Source organism: Zonotrichia leucophrys, chromosome 5 (genome assembly GCF_028769735.1).
Source record: "Zonotrichia leucophrys gambelii isolate GWCS_2022_RI chromosome 5, RI_Zleu_2.0, whole genome shotgun sequence".
NCBI lineage: Eukaryota > Metazoa > Chordata > Aves > Passeriformes > Passerellidae > Zonotrichia > Zonotrichia leucophrys.
Window position 1 is genome coordinate 43,998,435 of NC_088175.1, and position 18,499 is coordinate 44,016,933.

Sequence of the window (18,499 nt, forward strand, 5' to 3'; positions counted from 1 at the left end):
GCCTAATTTTTCTTTCAGTCGTTACTACCACTGCTATCCCTTTTCTCCCTGAGAGAAATCCATAGGGAAGTATTAATAGGAACAGGCTGTTGGCTAAACACCTTCAGATGCAAGCAATAGCCTTTTAACCTTGGATAAGCACTAAAAAAAAGAAAAGCGAGTATTAATAATAGTGTTCAAAATGACCAAGAAAAGGCATTACAAGCCTGAGTAGGAAATGATAGTGAATTTTCAGAAGGTGTCATTTTTCAAGTAATACAATCTTCGGTTTTCTTGCTGAGTAAAACAGAACCTGTCTCCCTCTGCTGGTCTTCAGAGAAAAAAAAGGTTTATAGATACTAAAAAATCCCTGGCTGCAATTTTGATACAAATTGCCAGTTGTTCCAAAATTCGCTCTTAAAACTTGTTGCCTTTAAATATATAGAGGTCACCTTGAGGCTACCAGTGTCTTGACTAGCTACGGATTGGTAGATTTTTAGTGTTTAGTCTGGTTCGGCTTAGTTTCTCAGCATATTTAACATTATTTATTTAAGAAAATATAACAAGATAAATATAAATATAACAAGATAAAAGCTGTTCTGTCTTTAATTCAAACATCACTGAATCTAGCAGCTATGCTAAGAGCAGCCTCATACTGAAGTTGTAGATGTAATTGCATTATTTTCTTTTCCTGCATAGTCTGAGCTGGTCTACTTTCAAATCCAAACTTTGTGTTGCAATCCACGCCCCAGTGAAGAAAGTCCCAGGAATTTCCACACTGCACAAAGTGGGTGTGGGGTTTTTACCACGTTCTGGTACATGGCATGGATTCTGTGAAGAGGTCTTTGTCCTTAGTAGGACCTGCTCTGTCTTCTTACTGTCACAGGAAGCACATTTGTCTTTTAAATAATCCCTCTGCTCCTACTAACAATTTGTCATTTACAGAAAGGACACTCTAACAATAGACATCAAGTTTATTCCTTCCAGTTAAAGGCAAGCAGCAATTCCAGTAGCTCAAGGCACTCACCTGTTAAGTTTGGGGGGCACATAAATGCATTTTATGTTGAGAAGAAAATTAAGGACATTTTGGCTTTAAAGTGATTGTTTTTATGTTCCTTTGTTTTATTTTTTTTTTATGAGGGTGTTTGTTTTTTTTGGTTTTGTGTGTTTTGGTTTTGTTTTGTTTTTTACTTCCCATGTGTTACAGTCACCGCAACGCATTTGTTAAGCTTTGTTATGTGTAGGCGTCCTTTTGATCTTGGTATATTTCAGGCTTCCTTGTATCCTAGATATTGTTTAAAAAAGCATCTACCAGTGACAGTTTGTCATACTTCCAGTTAATACCAGTGTCAATATTGTTAGTTACACAAGCTGATTTGGTCTTTGCATATGCTGTGTGTCAGTTCTTTTGGGATGTTTGACTATCAGCATAGCAAGCACAGCACTTACTCTGCCCAAACATGTAACCAAATTTACTCAATAAATTTACAAATTTATTCTATCAGTGGTGTGCAATTTAAATTGTCATTAAAATGTTCTTTAATAAATTGTAGTGTTTTTTACAAGTGTTTTACCAAGTGAAAATATCACTGTTTTTATCATAGTTTTATCTCCTGAAAACCATCAGGGCAACTGTGGCATTTGGTGTGTGTATCACAGAGAGGACACACAGGAACAAGGCAGTGAGGCTGCTGAGACACTCACCTTGGGCAGTGCTTTCACATGGGCACGTTAGGAACTTCCTGTTTGAGGAATACTTTAAAGCTGGTGTCACTTCTGCGTGTGGGAAGGGCTAACTTGTCATCATCCATTCCTAAGCAGGTCTGCAGGCTATGCCATTGTTCCCTGCTTGACTCAGCTCTCTAGGGAACAGTGTCACTTTGCCTGGAAGCTGAGCTTGCAAGGCCAACCAGTTGTCTTTCTTGAAGGAGAGCTCCTGTGGCTGCCCAGCTGTGGAGAGGCCATGTGGCATTTGACATACAAATGATGTTTCTAAAACTGGCTGGTACCACTTCCAGAGTGCACCTGATAATTGGCATTGGATAATGTGGATGTAGCTGAGAAACAATGAAAGCAGAGGCAAAAGTGCTTGAGTTGGAGTTGCTCTGCAGTGCCAAGTGCTGGCCTGTATCACAAATATTGTGACCAGCAGGACTAGGACAGTGATTGTCCCCCTGGAGCTCACACAGGTGGGTTGGCACCTTGAATCCTGTGTCCAGTTCTGAGCCCCTCAGTTCAGGAAGGACATTGAGGTACTGCAGCTAGTCCAAAGAAGGATAAGGAAGTTGGTGAAGGAACAGCTGAGGGAGTGGAGCTGTTTAACCTGGAGAAAAGGAGGCTCAGGGGACACCCTGTTGCTTCTACAATGCTGAAAGGAGGTTGTAGCCAGGTGAGGGTGGGTCTGTTCTCTCAGCAACAGGACCAGAGGAAATGGCCTGGAGTTGTGCCAGGGGAAGTTCAGGCTGGGCATCAGGAATAATTTCTTCACTGAAAGTGTTGTCAGACACTGGAAGGGAGTGCCCAGAGAGGTGATGGAATCACCATCCCTGGAGGTGTTAAAGTGCCATGCCTGGCCATGGCACTGAGTGCCACGGTCTGGGTGACAGCACAGTGTTTGGTCAAAGGTTGGGCTCAGTGATCTTGGAAGTACTTTCCAGCTGTAATAATTCTGTGACTCTGGGAAAGCAAAGGAAGGAATAGCACACTCAGCTTGCATTCAGTGTGTTAATATGAAATCAGTGCCTATTTAACATCAAGTACCTTCAGAATACCTTTCAAAAATAAAATAGTGCTAAAGAGGATGGACTTAAATTATTTTTTTTTAAATGTGGAATAGCAAGGAAATTTTTTGACAAGAAGGAAATAATTTCCAAGTAAAGGTACAGATAGTTCTTACACTGACACTGATAGACAGGCTTGATAATAGTCTATAATTCTTCACTGATCCATGGAATGAACCAAGTCATCTTCCCTATCTCAACTAGTAAGATTCATATTTCACCTACTGTCACATATTATGTAATAACATGGTGGATGTTGGTCAATCAAATAGCCATGATCATGGAATCATAAAATGGCTTAGGTTGGAAGGGACCTTGAAGATATCTCATTCCAACATGATCCTGTTGAAACTGTGGGGTGTGGCAACTGCCTTTTGTTCAGACTAAGCAGGTTAATGCTCCTTTACTTGGCAATGGATGAAACACTGACAAATGGTTATCCCAGGACTAAACCCTGTGGCCAGTGAGTCACAAGTGCAATTGGGAGCAGTTTAATGTGACCTGTGTGTGAAGGGGAAAGCAGCACAAACAGCGTGGGACTGGTTTGCAGCAGGATCCAGCAGAAGGACATTGTGCCTCTGTAAAGCATCATTTATGTGAGTAATCACAATTGCTCCAAGTACAGCGCTCTCCTGGCCAGGATCACCACAGAGCCCAGCAGAGGAGGTGGCCAGGAGACACGACTGCCAGGACAAAAAGTGTCAAATGCAATCTGAAAAGAAGGTGGATTTGGATAGACCATCTGGAAAGGAACCTTGAGCTTTCTTTTTTTGAGTAGATTTCTACTACTGATGCCCCACTCTGTGCTCAAAATTGGAGCAGAATTTGCTTATTGATTGTCAAAATAGGAATGGCATTGGAAAGGATTGATTTCTCTCCTAATAACTGTCAGCCTGAAAAATTCCTGATGGCTGAGATCACAAGGGTAGTAAGAACTCTGGTAAATTTTTTTAATCTATGTAATTAGAGTCATGTCTGTGATGATTCTCCAGGAACACATTTTGTGTCAGTCTTCCAAGTCCCATTTTGCTCCTGTTGAAATCACCTGCAAGGGCTTTCATTGACCTTAATGTTGTAAGGTCAAGATCTATCCAATAGAAAATGCTAAGAATGCTGAAATGATGGTTATGTGTATCCACAGTAAAAATGTGACTGCCAGCAATGTATTCCTGACTAATTTTTCATTGTTCATTTATATTGTAGCATCTAAAGTGATGTGTCTTCTTTTCATGTGTCTTCTATGCTTCATTAAGTGTTCTGTATTTTTTGGAATTTCAGTGTGTAAAAATGCAGAATAAAGTACCAATAGGCATAAACTGAATACTTCTCTTATTTTAAGTAATCCCTGAGTGGATGGAATATAAAGTTATTCCCTCTGGAATTCTTTTACATCTACATTAAAAATAATACTGCTACGTTTAAATGTCCATGACAGCTTTTAATGGGCCTTATGAAAGGCCCATTGTCTAAACTTTGTATGAAATCCCACATGCAATACTTTAGGGCATACCCAAAGCATTTCGTTCTTTTGAAGCTATTGTGAAGGTCAAACCAAAATATTTGCTGTTTCTGAAACGTCTTGGTATGTCAGGAAGGTTGGAGTTGACAACAGGAATCTGCCCTTGCCGGCCAAGTAGTTTCTGAAGTTAGTTAAGCAAAATTCCGTGTGGTTCCAAACCGCCGGGGTCGTCCGCCGGCAAGCGCTGGAGGTTGATCCCCGCAGGCCAGCCCCCGGTGCTGGGGCTCCCCGGCTTCCCCGGCTTCCCCAGCGTCACGGCTCGGCCCCGGCCCTTCCCCCGCTGCCGGTGGCCGAGGAAGTCCATTGTGTCCGCGGCGCGGCCCCAGCCCCCCCGACGGACGCTTCTGGTGCGTTGGGCAAGTTCCCAGTCATGCCGAGCATTCTTGGGAAGATCGGCCGATAAGGGGAGGAAATGACGGAGAGTCACCCCAGCGCCACCCGGCCCCGCGGCCCCCCCACGGCCGCCCCGGCGGGACGGGCTCCCTGCGCGGGCCGGGCCGCGGCGGCGCTGCGGGCTCAGGTGAGGCGGCCCCGGGGCCGGGCCCGGCGCGGCGCCCGCCCCGCCCCGCTCCGCCCCGCCCCGCGCGGCCGGGCGGAAGTGAGCGCAGCGCGGCGGAGCGGGGGGAGCTGCCCGCAGCCTGGAGCGCTCCCGCCGGGAGCAGCAGGGACGAGGGGAAATGGCCGAGGTAGGCGCGGGGAGCCCCGGGGGTCGGGCTGAGCTGCGGGCCCCGCGCCGTCCCGGCCCCGCCCTGCCGGGGCCGCTCGCTGCGCTCCCCGCCGTGCCCCGCTTCGCCCGCCCCTCCCGGGGGTCTCCGCGACCCTCGGCCTCCGGGCGCTGCTGCTGCCGCCGGCGCGGCCCTGGCGCGGCCCCGGTGCTGCCCGCGCTGCCGGGCGGCACCTGCGAGCGGCGGGCCCGGGCCCGGGGCAGCGCTGTCCGCACGGCCCGTCCTGTCCGGTCCCGTCCCGCGGCTCTGCGGGCTCCCCGAGCCGGGCGGCGGCGGCACCGCCTGCGGGAAGCGCTTCCAGCCGGGATCTGCGCGTCTGGAGCGCTGGAGCGGCGCCGCTCGGGGCGCGGACCGTCCGCAGCCGCTGCCCGCGCTCCGCAGGTGCCGGAGGTGCTGTGTGGATCCGGGGCTGAAGTCTCCGGGCGGCGGGCAGCTATGACCGGCCCGGAGCGGGGAGCTCGGGAGGTGCCCGCGTAGGGGGCACCTTGGCGGTCGCTGCAGACAACACAGCAGGTTTAGGTCTCCTTTGTGTTCATCACCTGCTTGGCTTTGGACGGGGTTGGCTCGGCCCGGGTTGGTGCGTGGCTGCGGTTCCAGAAAAGTTGGATGTTTACAAAGCTGATCCCTAAACAGCTCTGCTGTTTCCTCCGGGAGCTTTGCCGATATTTCTAGTGATACGCGGAAGTTTGTGAGCACCTTGCTGTTCTTGGCTCGGTCTAGTTTATTATTCTGTATCAACACAATAAAAAAGGTATTCCTGTACTTTTGTTAGCACAAGTAACCTCCCACTTCAGCTATGCTGTTGTTGGGGGAAGGATGTGGTAGCAAGATGCAGTTAAAAGCATTTGGAAGAAATGGAGATTATTCTGCTGGTCTTTCTACTCATTGTATTACTTACTACAAGCCTGAAACTAGAGCATAGCACAGTTAAACTGATTTGGGCTAAAGGAAAGATGCAGAGGTTTTAACCAATAACATTGCATGTTTAATGCGGATCTCTTCCCAAAGGGAACTGAAAATGTAAGAAAAAATGTCTGATGTTTGTACAAGATGTTGTGCAATACTTGCTTTGAATATAAGCTGTGTTCAGGAGTAGTAGCGATGGATGATTTATGAAGAATCCAAAGGGGAAGCAGAAATGGGGCAGGGGAAATGAAATCAGGCAAAAGTATTTTTTATATGGCTTTGTTGGCTTTGAAGGCAGTTGTGTGCTTCATTCTCCCAACACTGAGAGTGAGCCTGTAAAAAACTTTTATGTATCTGGGAGGAAGAGAAGTTGCTTAAATTGGCCTCACTTGGCACATTTGTGGGAGAAGGAGAAAGGGATTATAATTCCCACCAAGTTCTGTTTGGTTTTTAGGGTTGTGTTTGTTCTTTTGTAAAAGCAAGTTGGAGCAAAACCGGTAAGAATAAGGGGACAGTGAAAGAAAGCTGTGTAAAATAAAGGCAGAGGGAGAGAAGGTAGGCAGAAATGACAAAAACTGGAAGTTAAATGACCTTTTGGTGAGAGGATCACAAGCCAGACAAGCAATAGATTATTTAGTCTCATCTTCTTAAATGGTGTGCTGTGTTTGAATATTATTTTACGTCTCTTAGAGATGCTTATTTATGAAAAACACAAAGGAGATCTCTGGAAATATTTAATATTTTGATTGATTTAATAAAATAGATTTGTCTTAAATCAGAGTTACTAATGCACTGTAATTATGTACTTGAGGTTCCTCTTTCCTGTGGGTTATTGCTGCCATCTCTTAGAACTCAAAGGTTCATGAGGACATATAATGATTGTATGGAAATTGATGATTTAGTGATTTTTATCTGATTTGAGTTGCTCTCTGTGTGCTAACAAAGAAAATTGAACACCTTAAATGGAAAATTATGCATTTCAAGATGTCAAGTGAAAAAAAATATACTGATTCTGTGTTCCTTTGTTTCATGCTTCTCAAACGAAATTAAAGCTGGTGGTATTTCTTACTCAGTGTTGCAGTTGTATTTGCTGCCTAGCTGGAGACACTTGGATTAAAAAGTTGTTTAAGGAATAAAAATGCTGAGGTGATGTTTTGGAAGGCTTTTTTTTTTGTTGTTGTCTTAGGCTTTGATGTGGGACCAAAACCAGACGGTATGGGGTTATTTAGAAAAATTAATGCTAGATTTGAATTTTATTAAAGCAGGATTGCATGTTGTTTGTCTGTTAAACTCTTGAACAATCTTGAGGCTGCGTTATGGGAGCTTCAAAAGTTGCAGTGAAGTAACATTGGTGGGTAGAACAGTTGAAGTCCAACACTGACATGACTAAAATTGATAAAACATAACATCAGTCTTAAAGACATTCAGGTAAAGATCTTCCAGTTTTTTTGTTTTAGAAGTATTGCCTTTTAGTGTCTGCAGTCAGTACAGAAATTATTTGGTGTTTATTTGTTTTCAGGATAATACAGCAAGTTTAAAAATGAGAGAGTATTACACAAATGTAAGTTGTTTGCTTTGTGGATGTGTAACTGTGTAAACATATCGTTCTATTTTAAGTAAAACATGTGGATGTGTAATTAATTACCAGAACCAGGGTTCAGTCTTTATCATCAATAAAATTAGTCATCTAATACAGCATCATCCAGCTCCTTTGTAGGTGAGGAGGTTGGTGTGATGTAACTTTGTGAGAAGAAAGGTGAAGTTGTTTCCAGACTGGACAGGGAAAGGAAGGAGGAAATCTTTCAGTGTGCCAGTAATGATAAACCTCACTTAAGCTGTAAAAATTTTAGAATTAAATGCTTTCGTCAATGCTCACATAAAACAAGTTATGAGAAGCTTTACTTCAATCTGTAACTTTGTAGAAATGCAGCCTGAAAGTGTTTCCTTAGATCAAGCTGTCCAAGTGATGGTCACTTCAGAGGGAAGAAATGGAACTGGGAGGGAGAAGGTATGTCTGCATGTTTCATGGGACTTGTAATTTCAAGTTACAAACAAAACATCACTTACAAAAACCCAGGCACAACTTGCGGTGTGTAGAGTGTGAGGAGCTTGTGCTGTTTGTGCTAAGGGAATGTCACTGGTTCAGATCTGGAGGTTGTTTAGTGCATGGTGACCCAGAGGAAATAACTGAAGTTGTGGTTGATGTTTGTAAGGACTGATCAAGAACAGGTCATCAATAACTGATCTGATCTTCTGCTTAGGATGTAGTCACAGCAGAGGAGCAGAGTGAGGTGTTATAAGGTGGGAGCTGGAAGTTTACCTGAGTTCAGCATCTACCTGAACAAATTGCTGATGAAGACTCTTGATGAACTTTTTCATCTTAGAGAAGTTACCTCAGGATTCAGGAAGTACTTGAGTGCCAAATTAGTGGAGACTAGAAGGGTATTTTGAGGAAGTGTTTGTGTTGGTTTAGCTTTTTCCCATTTGCATTTCCAAAGCCACCTTTAGTGACAAGATAAGGATGAGATGAACCTTTGGTCTGAGTGTAGCCACCCTGTTCAGTTCTCTACCTGTGTACTGTACAAAAACTAAACCCAAACAAACGCTGTAATTGTTGAATCAATACATGTGATAAGCATTTAGTATTTTCTAATGGATAAAGCCCAGAGGTACACGTGAATGGTGCATTTTTTCTGTCAATTAGTAATCAGCAATTCTGCTCAATCTCCTGTGAATATGAGGTGTGTGACTAAGAAGCATCTGCTGGTTATATCTGAAACTGTGCAAGTTTCCTGCCTGAGGGGAAACTCAGCTGCTGAAGCAAGTGGTGGAAATAATTTGGCTACTGCAGCAGAATTGCATTAGGTTGGATTGGTAGGGTGATACTAATACAGGGATACAGAGTTAAGTGTGGGCACAGCTGAGGTGTCAGTGTTTCCTCCCCATGGATGTTTTTGATGATGTTTTGTTGAAGGTGTGCATTGTGCACTGCTGCACAGTGAGTAAAATAGGATCTCTGTGGGGGAGGGTTGTTTTCATCTCCCTGTGCTAACAGCCTCTGTGCCTTGCATCATGAGCCTCCTGCATTTCGCTGTGTTTGCAATGTTTTGTGATATAGGAGGATGTCTGCAGGGCTTACTTCAGTCACATAATTTAGGAAAAATTGGCATTTTAACATGGTCCTCTCCCTATGTTGCAGAATATTATAGAAGTATATGGAAAGTGTTTGGGCATCTCTATTATGGTAATTAAAGCAGACAGCACAGATGTTTCTTTCCTCTTTCTCTGTTCTACCTGCACTAGACACTTTCTATGGTTTTGATAAAATTGAATATGTAGTTTAAAATATTGTCTGTCTTCTGTTTAGTACCACTGGGATCAGGATTAATGCAAGTACCAGTTTATCTACATGCTCCAGGTAGTTTGTTATGCTCTACTGGGGTCAGGCCCCAAACTGCATGAATAACTAAGGTCCTTCCCAGCCTTAACTGTTCCATGAAAGTGATATTCCAGAATAAAATTACTTTGCAAGTCAGGAATTACTGCACCAATTATTCAGCTGGGGAATCAAAATATTTGGGACAATGACCGCGCTTTAAGAATGGGAAAAAGCCAGCAGCTGATGTTGATTCTGTGTGAAAGTTTGTATTGCCTGAGTGTTTTCAAGTAGCCTTTGAAAAGTGGGATTGGTGGGGGATTGTGTACGTCAGGGTGACGTGGAGAAAAGCACCACTTAGGTGTCTGTAGAGCAAAGGAACCAGTGCAAAGGTTTTAAAAGCAGACTTTTGAAACAGGAGAAGTGGAATTGAAAGCATTATTCTGTGAGGAGAAACATTGCAACAGAACTAGAATTCCTAGCCTTTGTCAGACAATGAGGGTAATAAGCTTGGCTGTAAGGCATGGAAAAAACTATCTTGGCCAAGTGCATCAGAATGAGACAGCCTGGGATGCCATCAGTTTCATTCTTGCTCTTTTCTGGTACCTGCATCCAGAAAATACTGGGCAGGAACAGGATAGAAGGATGCTGTTAGAGAGCTGAGAACAGGATAGGGAGAAATACAGGGATGCAAAGTTTGGTGAGTAGTTCTACAGCTGATGAAACCCATGCCAAGCTTCCTGTTGATTTGTTTGGCTTTAAGGACTTCTTGCCATGATTCAATCATTTGTAAAGTTTATCCTGGTGATAAATCTGCAGAGTCCAGTTATATGAGCTCATGCTACAGTTTTCTTGGAGCTGTGACACCCAGTATTCTTGGCAGGGTCAGGGTTTTTGTTTTTAGGAAACGTCCATGGAATTTGATTATCTTTATGACCCCCATCTCTTAACAGACCTAAATGGAGTACTGGTTAGGTTCAGAATTTGAGGGGAGGAGTATAATAGCAGAAATGTGCTGAGTAAGCTTTCAAACCTGCTGTACCAAATCTGCATGTACCCACATCTCCTGATGGATGCAGTGGCCAGTGGTGCAGACCAGTGCAGGGAAGAGTGTGGCCATGGGAAACACATGATCTGTGGGGATCTGGAGCATCATGACACATGCAGCCATGTTTGTCTCTCTTGAAACATTGATCAAAACCTGAAGATTCAAATTTAACAGCAGCTACAAAGTGTGCCACATCTACTAATGATCCTCTGCACAGTGTCTTGGGTGAAAATTGATTTCAGTAGTTCATACATTTTTATAAGCAGTGAAACAGCTGAGGTTGGATTTTTCAAGGGATTTGAGGGATTCGTTGCTGATGTTGAAAGACCTTAAAAGCTGAGACTTCCTGTTCTAGTGCTAGAAACATCCTATTCTTGCCTAGCCCCTGAGATCAAAGGTTTTGTGATGAAATTGTACTTTTTAGGCACAAATGAAATTTCAAAATCAGAGTGAAGAGATGCAGTTCCTGCTTAGGTATTTATGATCTGAATTATTTGAGCAAAACAAATGAAATTAGTGTTGGTTCAGGGTTTGTGTCTAATTAAAAATTGCAGCTGTGTTTGAGCAAGTGAAATTGTCCTTGGAGGTTCTGTAGATATGAGCTGAAACAAAATGTATTCAATTTTCTGGTTAACTTTGTTAATCTCATTTGTAAGGAGGCACTTGATAATTGTAATAAAATGACTGGATTAGAGAAGCTACTAAGTTTTTAGTGGAAAGATAGTGTTAAAGCTATACAGTTCTATCACACTGACCTTTCAGAACTGTTTGTTTTTGATAAAATTCTCAGTTTAAACCTAACATTATTTTAAAAGAATAACAGCTTTACTTCAAGAAGTCATGCCACGACTATATGCTGAGTTTTTTTTTCTCAGTTTGTAGCAATCTGAATGCATCTGGCAGAGAGGGCTCCTGAACATCAAAGTTCCTGTGACTTTTTTGTTTCTTTTTTTGCTAAGGAGTTTTCCTGCTGTGGCAAATGTCTGGCTATGAATTCCTTTGCAGATGATTAATATTTTCCACAGTATTTTACTGCTGTCATATTTTGCTAAGTTTTCCCTGATTTCCCATAAAACTGCTACTGTCTCTGGTATGCAGGCAAGATTTGTTAATTCCTAAGTTAGCTATGATCCAATGTGAGGCACATGCTTCAAGTATTTTTATTTTTGGTTTCTCTAATGGCAAAATAACCTCAAAGTTACTTTGAAAATTGCACTTGTTTTGAGGAAGCGCTGGCTACTGTATGCCAGAGCCTTGCTTTATAAGGAATGCAGGAAATGGCCTGACTTGTTATCATTGCTTCTGTATTTAGTGCTTGGACTCCAGGGAATTCATGTGCGCTGATTTCTGATAGCTATAAAGTACTTCTTGTCAAGAAATTAGCAAATAATACTGTGCTTGCGTAGAACAAATTATAAATAGGGTATTACAAGCCTTGGGTGCTTTTGAAAAGAAAGCTGTGCAACTCATCTGGAATAGAGAAGAATGGTGACATGTACATGAGCAGATGGTGAGATTACCTCTGCTTAAGGTAAAACGATTTATGTCTGCTGAAGTCATCCCTTGCTCGTTAAGATAGGAAACTAATTTTGATTTTGGGAGTCTTTGTCCTGGTAGAGATATAATGTCCAGTATTGGTTCCCTGAAGCTTCTTACCAGAAAACTATAAATTCCTTATTGGAAAGAAATTTCTTCATGCTTCCATTTTATGTATTTGCTAGACTAGTGCATATATTAAATTTTTTTTTAATTTAAGCCTAAGTGAAAATGTAAAATTCATTTCCATTCCATGTAGATGCTTTGATCTGAAGGAGATGGTCAGGCATCTTCCAGTTTCTTGGTTCTTGAGTATTAATGCGTTCTTGCTATTTTATTTTTTTTTAAGAGTATTTTATTAATTTGAAAGAATGAGTGATGTGCAGTACTCAAAATTGTATAGCAGTGCACAAGTACTTGAGTGATCAGTTTAACTTTAGGCTCTAAACACATTTATATAAAATTGTTACCAAGGAAGTGTTGCTCTTGCAGAAACCCTGCTAGACTGGAGCCAAAGGGGTTTGCGCTCCTGTGGGATCACAGCTGGTTGAGAAGGAAAATACTGCTCCAAATTAGGGAAACCTGACTGCAAGAGACATTACCCTTGCTCAGGGTTGAGGTTTTAGACCCACTTTTAAAGGAAACAGGTGATTTTCTGCTAGAGCAGTGGAAATGTCGTGACTTCACCCAAATATGAATGTGTCTGTTCAATTTCAAAATTAGGGGGCAAGTAAGTTGTGTAGGGATCGTTTTATTACTTCTGAATTTCTGTTATAATCTATTCAATGGCTTCTGGCTTTCCTTTAAAAAGAAATGAAATGTTTCTCACGTTCTTTGAGTGCTTGGCAAGAGGAGGGCTCTTGAAGGTGAACAGATTGACAGCTGAAAACTGATTATTACTGTTACTTAAAATAGTGTGCAGCAGTTCAGATGAGAGCACTCCTAGCTCTGTAAAGATCACTTCTGGGTCTTCAGTGACCTCCAGTTGTTGCAAACTTCTGGTGAGTTCCTATAGCTTGGTCAGTAATGGTTCAGGATTCCAGGATTTGAATTGAAACTTATTTTTCTGAGTGTTTGACGAGTTCCCTGCTGATAGATGATCCTGATGGAATTTGCCCTTCTCTTTGTAAATGTTGGAGAAGTTTAAATTCTGCTCACTCTCTGCCTTTGAACTTAAATGGCTGCAAAGTGAGAGGTTCAAAGTGAAGCTAAACTTACATGAAAAAGTTAACTAATGCTGCATGGTTAGCATTTAAAAGGAGGTCTATCAGTATTTTAGTCATGCTTATGCCTAGGGAGCTTTTCTTCTGATGTGTTTTATGAATTTAATGCTTAGAACTGGCGTGCAGGATGAATTTTTGCCAAAACTTGCAATTTCATAAGACTTTTTTGTATCAGTTTTTTTTATGTCAAACTGTTTGAAAAAAACCCCACAGTCTGCTTATGAAATTTGATAGAAATTTATACACTGACTTTAGGAGTTTCCCAAGGACAGGACTTAAATACAGCAATCCCATTATGTGTATGTATGCTGTTGAGGCTGTCTTACAAAGAATAAGGCTGGAATTCAATTTTTCAGATAACAACTAACAATAACCTTCTATCTTGAGTGCTGGAAGTCACTGGATTTGTCAGTGCAAGTGTGCTGTCATAAACTGACCGAAATACAGCCTGCAATGTGAAATTGTGAGATAAACAAGCATTTACTGCACGGCTGGGGTTCTCCTGATGCTGTGGATGAAGGTGCTGTGGTAGCTGTGCACCGTGTTTCTCAGAGCTCAGGAATGTGAGTTTATCTGCAGTTGTGACTTGGTGGAACAGTGACTCTCCTGGCGAACAGGAGACTGCTTGCTGGTATGGAGATCAAGGCCATTCAGCAGACAAATAAGCCTTTTTTTTATCTTTTAAGAGGTGGCTGCTGTTTTTATATAAATACTTTGAAGATCGTATAATTTTTTTTTCATCTGCTAAAGAAAAAAATCACTTGTAATTGTCAAGCAGCACCTGAATGAATTGATAATCTTGTAAGTTGTAGCCCAAGCAGTTCTGAATAGTCTCAGAAAGTATGTTTCTATTTTTTTTTTTTTAATAAAGTTCAGGAAAAAGCCCAGCTGCTCTTTAGAATCATTAGGCAACAGCAACACTCTGAAAACTGCAAACTGCACTTCCTCAGGCTGCTGCTTCTTGGAATTCTTGAGAGGACTGTGTAAGTCAGGGTGTTCTTGCATCTAAAAATCTGACATAGCAGTTTAAACCAGCTGTAAGTTAATGAAGAGATTAAAGCAGCTTAGCTTCTAGACAGTCTGAGAAGGTGGTGTCAAGTATATGAGATGTCTCATTAGGATATTATCTGTGACTGTAGGCTTAGACCATCTACAAAATACTCAGTACATCTTCAGGAGAAGCTTTAGTACGATTGTCTTGCTAACAAGAGTGTACTGAATAATTGAAGGCCACATTTGTGACATTAATGGGACCAGAGGCCTACATTGTTTATTAAGGAAGCCAGCAAAATAGTTTTGGGGTTTTAAAATTTATTTTCTGATTGTGTTTTATGCTGAGTCTGGAGATAGGCAGCAGACAGGACAAGACTTAGTCCTAATGGCAATATTTATGGCTTTAATGGGTGTCAAACACTGCAGCTTCATATACTGTACGGAAGAAGCTCTGGTGTCAATTTTTTTCTGTAGACTTTGTCTGTGCTGAATATTTACATCATTATCCTGTGCCTTGATTCATACCTGTAACTTCCAAAGTTCCTCCTAAAGACTTTATGCCCCAGGACTTGAGTTGTGTGGTTTTCAGGGTTTTATAATTCTGTTAGTCTGTCACTATTTCAGTCTTTCTGAAGACATGGTCTGTAGTGTAAATCTTGTCTTGGTAACTGTAGCATCATTTCTGATTTAATTTTGCTTTGTGAAGGGTTTCACTTGGATTTGTCTTCAGACTGAGCTGAAATGTATAGAGCCTCTTATAAAGATGTCTGTCCTTCACACTATAAGCCATTGAAATGAAGTAGATAAAACAAAAGCTTGGCCAGACTTAAAGAATTTAAAGAATCTGTTCTAAATCTGCTAAGAGTCTTGCTGTCTGTGTGGGGAGTCCAGAGAAATACAGTCATTTTGTTTGAAGCACATCTCGCTGGTTTGATTCAAGAAGGGGGAAAAAAACACCCCTATCTAAAATCCAAACCCTTCTAATGGGTGTGAATTGAAAGAGAACATAGAGAATTTTGAGTTATCTGCCTTATTGGCTGCAGAGAATTCTTAATTTGTAGGTTGTTGCATGATTTACACGCAAAATGATTTCCATCTACAAGGCTCATCTAGTTCAGTGAAACTGTGCTTTAATGAGGATTGCTGATTATGTAACCTTCCTAGCAGAAACTCATTATTCCTGATTTTTATCTTGCTGCTCAGTGTGCATACTGGCTGTTGCTAGAAGACATCTTATCTCCTGAGCTCAGACCCTGCTTTGTGCAAAAAGCTGCAGAATAAAGTAGAAATAATGCTGAAAAATAATGCAGTTCTTGTGGTAATCTCTTGCAAGATTATTTTAATAAAGAGTCTGCATAGAGATTGTGGTGAATATGGGAAGTTGTATCATAGTCCTAAACGCAAGACTGGAACTGGAGAAATGTAAAATACCATTTTCTTGGTGGTGGCCTTAAGCAAAAGTGACCTTTTGGAGTTTCTTTCCTTACCTAGTAGTGAATGACACTTCCTGTAAAGGGCTGTTAAAGAGATTAGTCAATGAGCAGCTGCACTTAAATAGCTTCTTTTGCTTGTCCGAGAAATATCATTTCATAAGCATTATTTTTAAGAGGGTAAAGTACAATATTTTCCGAAGGAAGAGAGGTCCTTCAGTGTCATTATGACCATTACAATCATGGTACAGCAGTTTGAAAGGTCTGGTTTGCAATCTGGTGAAGTAAGGTGGAAGTCCTCTAGATAATGTGCTTTATCAATGCTGTATTTGTGTAGTCCTTAGAACGACTTCTGCTCCCAAGGCTGCACCTGTGTGATTGCTCAAGTCTGAAAACCGCTATGTACCTGAGGGTGCCCCTTGTGTGCCTTGGGTCTAGTGGGGCAAAAAGCAGCCAAGTGCTTACTAGCGCCAGTGGGCAGAGTAAGAAAAATAAATGAGTCTTGCATAATTCAGTGACCATGTATTTATTTGTGTGGCTTCTTTTTAAGTTTGACACTCCCTCCCCTCAAATAAACAAAAATTGGCCTCTTCAAAATTTTACATCCTGGGTTTCTGAAGGATGTGCAACTCCGCTGGTGGTGTGTGACAGTAGTTGTCCATGTATGATTTTTTGCATGTGTTTCTAATGTTTCTTTTCCTTTCCAGGTCTGCTGAATCCGCTCTGAAGCCAAGGGTGGACAGGCAGTGCAAGGGAAGTGTTGCTGCTTTACATGGACACCTGCTCGTGCGGCATGGCCCAGATATCCAGCAGCAATGGATTCAAACAGCGCTCCTCACCTTCTCTGTCAGCCCCAAGGGCAAAAGATGTGGACAAAGAGGAGGCACTGCAGATGGAAGCTGAGGCCTTAGCCAAGATGCAGAAAGAAAGAGGTGTAGCTGGTAATAAACAAACCTTTCATTCGTTGAGCAGCCCCAGACAAAAAGCACAGACTCATAACAAGCAGGACCATGATCTCATGGTGTTTCCAGAGGCTGATGCCAAGAGCATGGAAGATAAACTAAGTACCATTGACATAGAGAAGCTTACTCATGCTGAACTAGAGAAACTGCTGCTGGATGACAATTTTGAATCTAGTAAAGTACCTACATTACCAGCAAGTCCTATTTTGAGCCCATCTGTATCTTCACAATTTTATCTTGGGCCCACGGGTCAGAGGAGACAGTGGACACCTGGAATACCAGCACCTGTGACATGCACTTTACCTCCTATTTACACCTCAGCTTCTTACACAAAACAGACTGGTGTGTTTCAGAATGGATTCCATCCAAGTATGTCGTCCTACCCCCCTAGAGAGCCTATTTATCTTGGTCTTCCTAGACAGTCACAATACATTTCCTACCCCCTGGCAGCTACCACACCTTTCCACCCGCATGGAAGCCTGCCCTTCTACCCTCCAGTGCTCACACCAGAAATGGCAAAAGTATTTGACAAAATTGCAAGCACTTCAGAGTTCCTGAGGAACGGCAAGTCGAGCACGGACCTAGAAATGACTTCCATAAAGTCTGCAGTGTCCAACCTGCCCGCCTCGGAGAGCTGTGGGGATGTCAGTAAGTTCGACTGGCTGGATTTGGATCCTCTGAGTAAACCAAAAGTGGACACTGTGGAGACTCTAAACAAGGCAGAGGGTGATGGAGAGAGGCCTTCAGGTATGACTGCTGAAGATCCGTGGGATGCTGTTCTGTTGGAAGAAAAGCTGTTACTAAATTGTCACTTGGAAAGAAAGGTGAATGGGAAATCTTCTGGAGCCACAGTCACGAGGAGCCAGTCCTTAAACATGAGAACAACTCAGCTTGCAAAGTTACAGGGCCAAACATCACAGGTATGTCAATCACTATCTTGGAATTGCAGTGTAACAGTAAAAATCAATGACAGTATTTAAAGACACTTTAAGGTCTGTTATTTATTTTATGTGTATTACTTGGCTTGAGCAGTGTCCAAATAATGTGATGTTATGGCATATGTATTAGTGCTGTTCAGAAAATTGAATATAACTACCAAATTATCTCCCAAAATACCTTTGCCCTTGTGTAATCCTTCCATACTTACTGAGAAACAGAAATAATACTCAGCACAATAAAATGTCTAATCATATTGATAAATATTTCAATTTTATGAGCAATTCACATGATACTGTGAAATAAAAAGGTGGCGAGCTAAGCACTGAAAGTTTTATCTTGCCTTGTACAAGACCAGGGTAGAAAGCTTTCCTTCTGTGTAGAGATGCTGGACAGAACTTTTGGTTATACTGCGCTGGGTGGTGGAGTGGCTGTTGGGTCAGAAACTCTGTACTGCTCTAGAAGAGGGCAAACGATCTTTGTGTGGTGTTACTTTCATCAGGAAGGGCAAAAAGATGTTTGGGAGATTATTCTCTAGGACCACTTTAATGAAACATTCAAAACCAAACTCTCAACAGGGGCTTTAGTTATGGCACTCCTACCTTTGAACATGGAGCACATGCAGTTTGTGTCAAAAGCAAACTGAGCAGCAGGTGATCAATACTGTCACAGCCTCACCTGCTTAATTACACACCATTGGGGCATCCTACTTTTTCCCAGGTCCAGTAAAAGAAATGTAGGTTATTTAACTTCTTCTATATTTTTTTTCTGTGATAATTCCACCACAAAAAAATACCCGCATTGTGTTTTAAAATATTAGTCTGCTCACTAGAAAGTGGAAATGAATACTTCTGGGTATTGGGGTGTTTTTTGAAGGACTAAAAGAGAAGTGGAGAAGTTTTCAGTGGAAAAGCCAGCACCCTGGCAAGTGTGGTAATGGCCAAAAAAATTGTATTTGGAGGAACTGGTTAGAGAATGGGAATTAAACTGTTTGTTTGCTTTGGAGACTTTGGTTTACAGATGTTTTAAATCTTAGGTGTTGTTTTTCTAGGTGTTTTTAATAGGCTAGGGACATGCTGTAAAAAT

At 42.0% G+C, this 18,499-nt stretch overlaps 2 protein-coding genes across 4 annotated transcripts in view; one reads left to right on the forward strand and one right to left on the reverse strand.

The window, feature by feature from the left end:
- Positions 1-4,646: 4,646 nt before the first annotated feature.
- On the reverse strand, positions 4,647-6,751 carry LOC135448696 (basic salivary proline-rich protein 3-like). The gene is made up of 2 exons (XM_064714912.1): positions 6,716-6,751; positions 4,647-5,732 (listed from the first exon to the last, which is right to left on the reverse strand). The coding sequence occupies exons 1-2, from the start codon at positions 6,749-6,751 to the stop codon at positions 4,647-4,649; spliced, it is 1,122 nt and encodes a 373-aa protein (XP_064570982.1).
- PIK3C2A (phosphatidylinositol-4-phosphate 3-kinase catalytic subunit type 2 alpha) overlaps positions 4,765-18,499 on the forward strand; it is a 50,410-nt gene continuing 36,675 nt past the window's right edge. Inside the window, exons 1-2 of one of the 3 annotated variants that reach the window (XM_064714971.1) lie at positions 4,765-4,798; positions 16,223-17,397. In XM_064714971.1, coding sequence (XP_064571041.1) covers positions 16,288-17,397 — 1,110 coding nt within the window. In that variant the 5' untranslated portion in view covers positions 4,765-4,798; positions 16,223-16,287. Of the gene's footprint in view, positions 4,799-4,885; positions 4,965-11,803; positions 11,865-16,222; positions 17,398-18,499 lie in introns of those variants that run through there. The other 2 variants (XM_064714969.1, XM_064714970.1) reach the window with 2 other exon arrangements.